The sequence below is a fragment of the Arachis duranensis genome, chromosome 9 (assembly GCF_000817695.3).
Source record: "Arachis duranensis cultivar V14167 chromosome 9, aradu.V14167.gnm2.J7QH, whole genome shotgun sequence".
NCBI lineage: Eukaryota > Viridiplantae > Streptophyta > Magnoliopsida > Fabales > Fabaceae > Arachis > Arachis duranensis.
The window spans coordinates 57,733,457-57,741,966 of NC_029780.3; the positions used below are offsets into that span (position 1 = coordinate 57,733,457).

An 8,510-nucleotide genomic window follows, 5' to 3' on the forward strand; every position below is an offset into this window, starting at 1 on the left:
ATTTATGCATCAATTACTTACTCATGTAAACCCTAGTAGCTAGTTTATTATAAATAGGACTTTTTAATAATGTATTAGAGATCTCTGGACGCCTAGTCCTTAGACCATGGGGGCTGGCCATTCGGCCATGCCTGAACCTTTCACTTATGTATTTTCAACGGTGGAGTTTCTGCACACCATAGATTAAGGGTGTGGAGCTCTGCTGTACCTCAAGTTTCAATACAATTACTATTACTTTCTATACAATTCTCTTTTATTCTTATTCCAAGATATACGTTGCACAACACTTTGATGAATGTGATGATCCGTGACACTCATCATCATTCTCACCTATGAACGTGCGTGACTGACAACCACTTCCGTTCTACTCTAAGCCGGGCACATATCTCTTAGATTCCCCAACAGAATCTTCGTGGTATAAGCTAGATAGATGGCAGCATTCATGGGGATCCAAAAAGTCTAACCTTGTCTGTGGTATTCCGAGTAGGATCCCGGGAATCCGGAAAGTCTAACCTTGTCCGTGGTATTCGGAGTAGGATTCTGGTATTAAATGACTGTGACGGGTTTCAAACTCGCGATTGCTTTGCGTGATGACAAACGCAAAAGGATCAATGGATCCTATTCCAACATGATCGAGAACCAACAGCTGATTAGTCGTGCTGCGACAGAGCATTTGGACCATTTTCACTCAGAGGATGGGATGTAGCTATCAACAAAGGTGATGCCTCAAGACGATTAGCCGTGCAGTGACAGTGCATAGGACCATTTTCCCGAGAGGATTAAAAGTAGCCAATGATGATGGTGATGCCCTACATACAGCTTGCCATGGAAAGGAGTAAGAAGGATTGGATGAAAGCAATAGGAAAGTAGAGATTCGAGAGGATTCTAGCATCTCCACACGCCTATCTGAAATTCCCACTATTGATCTACATAAGTATTTCTATCCTTTTTTATTTTATTTATCTTTTAATTATCTAATCCAATTACATTTGACCCTATGAATCCACTTAACTGAGATTTACAAGGTGACCATAGCTTGCTTCATACCAACAATCTCTGTGGGATCGACCCTTACTCACGTAAGGTATGACCCAGTACACTTGCTGGTTAAGTTGAACGGAGTTGTGAACTTCTCTAACAGTTCCTGGAACTCTTTTATCACAATTTCATCCACCAATGGTTATGTAGAGGAAGAAGAGAGGATCATTTTGGTGAAGTCGGAATTTTGATTTGAGTTTTAGTTCAGAAGAAATCAAGCTTTGAAGATTAAGTGTTCATGAAAGTTTCTCTCTTTTCTTTCTTGTTATTTTTGGCCACAAGGGAGTAAATGACCAGCCTTGGAGTGTCTTGGGGGTTTAGGGTGAGTTGTGATTGGTTGGCTTGGAGGTGGATTAAAATAATATTAAAATATCTCAGGTGTATAACTACTAAAACTAGATGTATCGGAACACTTGTAAAAACATCTCTAAATATTATTCTCTAAGCTACTAGCATAAATGACACTAGTAACATATTTATTGTGAGAATAAAACATGTATGATGAGGCCTTAGCATTGCTAAAGTCATCAGGGAGTGCTGGTGCTAAGCTGCACCAGTAAACCGTAAACCCAGTTAAATCGATTTTCTGTTTTTAACCTAAACTGACCAGGTAACCTTATAATATTATTCAAGAAGCTTCTAATACTAATATAATGATAATATCATCCTATTTTCTCTCTTCTCTCATAAATCGAGTCCGGTTTGTCAAACTGAGACTATTTATGAAAAACCGAATCAAAACTCGTAACCGATACGGTTCAAAAACTAGGTTCTTCGGGACTACATTATCGAGCTGGCCTCGGAAAAGGTTCTAACTTAAAGATGGCATAATGACAATGAGGATTGAGATACTTGATGATATATCAAAGTTTCTCCCCTTACTGATCTTCCGGAGAAATCCGTACTTTCAGAAAAGATCTCGTGTATTCGAAAACGAGGGTTGTTACATTCTACCCTCCTAAAAGAAAATTTTGCCCTCAAAATTTCAGTTACCTGAGAATAGATGCGGGTAATCAGCTTTCATCTTATCTTCCAGTTCCCAAGTGTGCTCTTCTTCTCTTCTTTGTCCCCAAGCTACTTTGACTAAGCGAATAGTTTTGCCTCTTAGCTGCTTATCACTTCTTTCTACGATCTCAACTGGTGATGCTTGATATGTCAAATCATTTCGTAACTATACTGTCTCTGGTTGTAAAATGTGATTCTCATCGGGAATATATTTCTTAAGTTACGAGACATGAAAAACATCATGAAAGTTTGACAGATATGGAGGAAGGGCTACTTGATAAGCTACTAGACCGACTCTTTTAAGGATTTGGAAAGGTCCTATGTATCGAGGGTTAAGCTTTTTAGTCTTAAGGGCTCTACCTATTCCAGTAGTCGGGGTTACTTTAAGAAAGACATGGTCTTCCTTACTAAACTCTAAGGGTCTACGTCTATTATCAGCATAGCTCTTTTGACAGCTTTGTGCTGTCCGGATCTTCCGATGAATCTCCTTTGTCTTCTCAGTATTTTCTTACACTAAGTCTGGACCTAAGACACTAGCTTTTCCATCGTCATTTCAACACAATGGTGTCTGACATCTTCTTCCGTAGAGAGCTTCATATGGTGCCATCCTGATACTTTATTGGTAACTGTTGTTGTAGACGAATTCGACCAACAGCAAATACTTATCCCAGCTGCTTTGGTTTCTATCATACATGATCGTAACATGTCTTCTAACGTCTAGATTATCTGCTCTGATTGTCCGTCTATCTGAGGATGGTACGCTGTACTCGTGTGCAATTATGTTCCCAACGCTTTCTAGAAAGCTTCCCAGAATCTGGAAGTAAACCTCGGATCTCGATCTGAAACAATTGACGAAGGTATTTCGTGCAATCGTACGATTTCTTAAATATATATCCGTGCCAGCCTTTCTAATGTATAGTCAACTCGAATCAGAAGGAAGTGCACTAATTTTGTCAACCTGTCCACAATTACCCAAATGGCATCGTGTCCTGTTGAGGTCCTTGGCAATCCCGTGACAAAATCCATAGTGATCTGCTCCCATTTCCATTGTGGTATTTCTAAGGGTTGTAGGGTTCCTGACGGTTTCTGGTGTTCCACCTTCACCTTCTGGCAGGTTAAACATTTTGAGACATAATCATCTACCTCTTTTTTTAAGCCCGGCTACCAGAATATTTGTTTCAAATATTGATAATCTTTGTTACTCCAGGATGCATAGAAAAATCTACTTTGATGAGCTTCTACAAGAATCCTTTGCCGCAAATCTCCAGAGCTAGGCACACAAATTCTGTTCTTGTATCTCTAGAGACTGCTACGATCTAGTCTTACAGCTTCTGGTTCCTCTGCTTTCACCCGTCTCAGCATCATCATCATTTCTGAGTCCTGTGCTTGTGCTTGCTGAATCCTAATCTTAAAATCTGGTGTTATACGTAACTGTGCCAAACGGACTCCCCTTGACGTCTCAGTCATAGCCAACTAAAGGTCCTCAAATTCCGCAAGTAGCTTCTCTTCCTTTATCATCATCCAAGAGATACTCAAATTCTTCCTGCTCAAGGCGTCTGCCACCACGTTCGCTTTTCCTGGGTGATAACTTAACTTAAAATCATAGTCCTTCAGGAACTCCATCCACCTTTGCTGTCGCATATTAAGATCCTTCTGGTCAAAGATGTACTTTAAACATTTGTGGTCGGAGAAAACTTCTAGTTGAGCGCCATACAAATAGTGCCTCTAGATCTTCAGAGCAAACACCACTGCAGCCAATTCCAAGTCATGCGTCGGATAATTTCGTTCATGAGGTCTTAGCTGCCGGGAAGCATAAGCCACCACATTTTTGTCTTGCATCAGCACACATCCAAGTCCTTTATGAGAGGCATCACAGTATACTTCAAAAGGTTTCTGCGGGTCGGGTAGTACTAATACAGGTGTAGTTGTTAGCTTTTCCTTAAGCATCTTGAAACTTCTATCACACTCCGCCGTCCAGATAAATGGAACTTCCTTTCGTGTAAGGTAAGTCAAAGGTAAGGCTATCTATGAAAATCCTTTGATGAAACTCTGGTAATAGCCAGCAAGTCCGAGAAAACTCTAAACTTCTGTAATGGTCGTAGGTGGTTCCCATTGCACTACTGCTTCAATTTTTGAAGGATCCACTACAATTCCTCTCTGTGATATAACATGTCCCAAAAATGCCACCTTCTCTGTCCAAAATTCACACTTTGATATAACTTCCTCGGAGGCTCTTCATGCTCTCTTTCTGTCTTCGAATAGAAGAGAATATCGTCTATGAAAACTACTACGAACTGATCAAGGTACTGACGGAAAATACAATTCATGTAATCCATGAAAATCGTAGGAGCATTAGTTAGTCCAAACGACATAACCGTATACTCATAATGACCGTATCGAGTTCTAAATGCAGTCTTCGGTAGATCTGACTCTTTCACTCGAATCTGGTGATAGCCCGATCGCAAATCAATCTTCGAGAACACAGTTGCACCTTTTAACTGATCCATCAATTCATCTATCTGTGGAAGTGGATACTTGTTCTTGATAGTGACTTTATTTAACTGTCGATAATCTATACAAAGTCTCATTCCACCATCCTTTTTCGTTACTAGCAATACTGGAGCTCCCCAAGGTGATGCACTGGGACAAATAAATTTCTTTCCAAGTAGCTCATCCAACTGCTTCCTCAACTCTGCAAGTTCCAGTGGTGACATCCGATACGGTGCTATGGAAATTGGTCCGGTTCTAGGTACTAGTTCAATACTGAATTCTATCTCTCGCTGAGGAGAAAATTCAGGTATGTCGTCCGGGAAAACATCAGGAAATTCCTTCGCCACTCATATTCGTTCTAAACTAAATTTACTGTCATTCGAGCTAGCCGCTAACAGAATGTACCCCTCACAATCACTCCCATCTAAGGTAAGTTTTACAGAATTCAGATATAAAGTATATGACAGAAATGGTTTAATATCTAAACTATTAGACGGAATAACAGCAGTTCTTTCAACGTAATCAAGGAAAACATGATACTTGGACAACCAATCTAATCCTAGAATAACTTCTAAACCACATAGTGTAACGGCATAGCCACGAAGAAACGGCGCTTTTTCGGGATCAAACGGAATTTTTACAGAATTTTTAGGAATTTCTATGCATATAAGCACCTCCACTGCACAGGTGCTGCGTCATCAAGCTGCTGAGTCACCAGCTTGATTGCACAGGACACCTCTCCTAATCTAAGAAGGCACGTCGTGAAGAGTTGCGTTTTTGAGCCACTTCGGGCCCGAATTTCAAAATTCTGATTTCCGTAGTTAGTCTCTATGTGACGAGCCGGTCACGAATTTCGAGAGAAAAATTATATTAATATAATATTCATATATTATTATTTTATTCCAAATATTATATTATTATCTTCTCTACTATGATTAATGTTGATCTATGTTTAGAAATATAATAATTGAGCTAGAAATCTACCGGTAACGGATAATACCGGCATTCTTAGATGAACTTAGCACTGCTAATGCTTCATCATATATCTTTTATTCTTATGATTATCCAGTTACTAGTGTCATTTACACTAAGTAACTTAATGTTTATCCATTGGCAGTGTAATTACTTAAGTTCTAATACATCTAGTTTTAGTAATTATCCTTTTCTGAGATATTTTGACAAGTAACTTTTGGATAATCATCATCCAAAAGCCACGGCCTCCCTTGGACAGCTTGGCTATCATTTTTGTTCTTGGAAAAGCTTAGAACACCATGAAAGAAAACCATGAAACTTCTATGAACACCTGAGCTTCTTTCTCCATTCTTTCTCAAACCAGAACCCCTATCAAAAATTTAATCTTACCAAAGTGTTCACCTCTTCCTCCTCTTCATTTCTATGTCACTTTTCATGGATTAAATCAAGGTATGAAGGCTGCTCCTCCTCCTTGAAGGTTCGGCCATGGTGGTTCCTTAAGCTAATGATGTTTTCTTCATGTTTTCTCTTAGGATCTCTTATTCAATCACCAAAAGCTCCAAGAAAATTTGATTTCTAGTTACCTTAAGGTGAGGAAAACCTTCTTTTCATCATCATGAAGCTTCAGCCTTCATGGTTCATAAGATTCTAAAGTTGTTGTTGATGTTAAAATAGGCGTAAAAGTTCTTCTGGAAGCTTATTTTTGGTGCAATCTTGGACAGCAGCAAAGGTGATAAGGTTTGGTAAATTAATCAATGATTGGCTGTGTTCTTGAAGTGTTAAATCAGATCTTGTTGCTTGAGGTTTGATTTTGGGTGTTTGTGTGATGGTTTGATCATGAAATCTTGTTGCTTAATGCTTGAAAATCATGTTTATGATGGTTTTGAAGTGGCTGTTGGTGCTGCTGGAAAACGTGACATTCCAGCCATGAAAATCATGATTTTTGATGCTTATTTGATGTGCATTTAATGGCTGAAAAGTTTCTCTTTGGTTTGATAAAAATCGGGTTCAAATCGATTTCCGAAAAGATTGAAAAACTAGCTGAAAATCAAGCAGAAATCTAATGAACTTTTGAAAAAATGTTTTTGGTTTTTGGAAGAACATGAAAACGTGTATTCATGCAGTTTTGGGGTCAAAATGCAATTATTAAAAAGCTTGGGGTTGAAAATTAATGAATCAAAAGTTGAGGGGCTAAAGTGCAATTATTAAAAGTTATAGAGGTCAGAGTGCAATTTTCAAGAAGTCCGGGGGTCAAAATGCAATTTTTGAAAGTTAAATAAAATATTATTATTTTAATAATAAAATATTAATATATTATTTTATTAATAATATTATTTTAATAATAGTATTATTTAATTAATAATAATAAAATATTGATAAAAAGACAGTTTTTCCTAAAAGCCTTAGGAAGGCAGTTTTGAGTCCAGAATTCTCTAATTTCCTTTACTAAACACCTAACAAGAGGTATAAGAGAAGATATAGAGGTATATGAGGTAAAGAAACAAGATTTTGAAACTTGTGTTTATGTTAAAAAGAAAAGGAGTTAAAAGTGATATAATTGTGTACCTGACCTTACAGAGTAAACAAAGAATTGTAAAATGAGCTTTCTGTGATGTGGTAATGCTTGATTTATGATGATTGCTAAGTGATGGAAAGTATGGTTATATGTGAATTATGAGCCTTCGAGCAATGCTTGTGAATGTTGTGCGGGGACGCCCGTATTGTGATGTTGCTTCCCAGACAGGCTGCGGTACAGTTGTACCAGCCCTGCAAGCTGAATGCTTGGTAGAGGCCTAACTCGCATACCTGCGGTATATTGAGACCTGAGTAAATACCAGCCCTGCATGTCGAGAGCACTTGGTAGTGGGTATGTGGTACTTAATCTGGGATTATGTTCTGGGAAGGCCCTATCTGACTTGGAGGGTCGGATTGCGTCGGGTGCGGGTCGAAACCGACAAATGAGCTCATTATCTGCAGTAGGGACAGACATGCATCATACTTGTTTGTGCATTATTTATTGCTTATCTTCTTGTGTTCTTGTTCTATTCCTTGTTTGTTTGAGCATAACTGTGTGATTGCATATTAATGTGTGAATGTGCATTTACTTCCTATTTTCTCTCTTGTTCATGTGTTAGTTTATGTTGCTGTTATGTACATATTACTCTACATTTATTTATACTTCTATGACCACGGACATTATAAATGAACTTAACTGTAAACCCCGACCTTACTAAGAACTCCCCAGTTCTTACCCCTTACACCTCTACAGATGGACACAGGAGTCCTATTCTACGAGATTGATCCACCGTACATCCACGAGGACCCGGTGCGCGGTGAGTATTATATCTACTGTGCAGTACCTCGTATCCGTAATTAAGTAGTTCATGGTAGACCTTTCCAGTAACTTATTAGGACAGCATACTTTAATCCTGATGCACCCTATGATTTTCCTTTATCTTGGTTACACCCCGGCGGACCTGGGATATCTCATCCTGAGGAGCAGATGCCTCCTCCACCTGACGATCCTCCTCCACCTGAACCTCCTCTACCTAATGAGCCTATACCTGCCCAGCCTATCCATGAGTCATCTCTTGCACCTTTTGTCCTTGATGAGTGGGGTGTTCCTGTGTTACCACCCGAGCTTGATCCTTTACCTGAGCCGATCGAGCCTCCTGTCTTTGATGAGCAGTAGGGACATGAGTATGACCAGATCATGGAGGCGCCACCTCCTTCTCCCGACTGTATTTTGTTTGGTAGCTATCCTTTTATGGTTCCTGTGGCCAGCAGTGGTTCCTCTGCTATCACTCCGGCAGAAGAAGAGGACGAGGAAGAAGAAGATCCAGAGGAAGATCCTAACTTCATAGTTATCTCCTCTGACAGCGATGACGATGAGCCAGGCGAGGCGCCAGCAGGCGAGCATCACCATTCGCCCGGTGGTATTTCGTGAGGTACTCTGGACTAGGATTGAGGAGATTTTTTTGAGACGCCTAGTCTAACTTCAGTAC

At 39.5% G+C, this 8,510-nt stretch overlaps 1 protein-coding gene across 1 annotated transcript; it reads left to right on the forward strand.

Moving 5' to 3' along the window:
• The first annotated feature begins 4,842 nt into the window (after nucleotides 1-4,842).
• LOC110275696 (WW domain-containing protein C2F3.14c-like) lies at nucleotides 4,843-8,197 on the forward strand. The gene is made up of 3 exons (XM_021131907.1): nucleotides 4,843-4,962; nucleotides 7,775-7,838; nucleotides 7,923-8,197. Exons 1-3 carry the CDS (start codon nucleotides 4,843-4,845, stop codon nucleotides 8,195-8,197), a joined length of 459 nt encoding a protein of 152 aa, XP_020987566.1.
• Nucleotides 8,198-8,510: the final 313 nt, after the last annotated feature.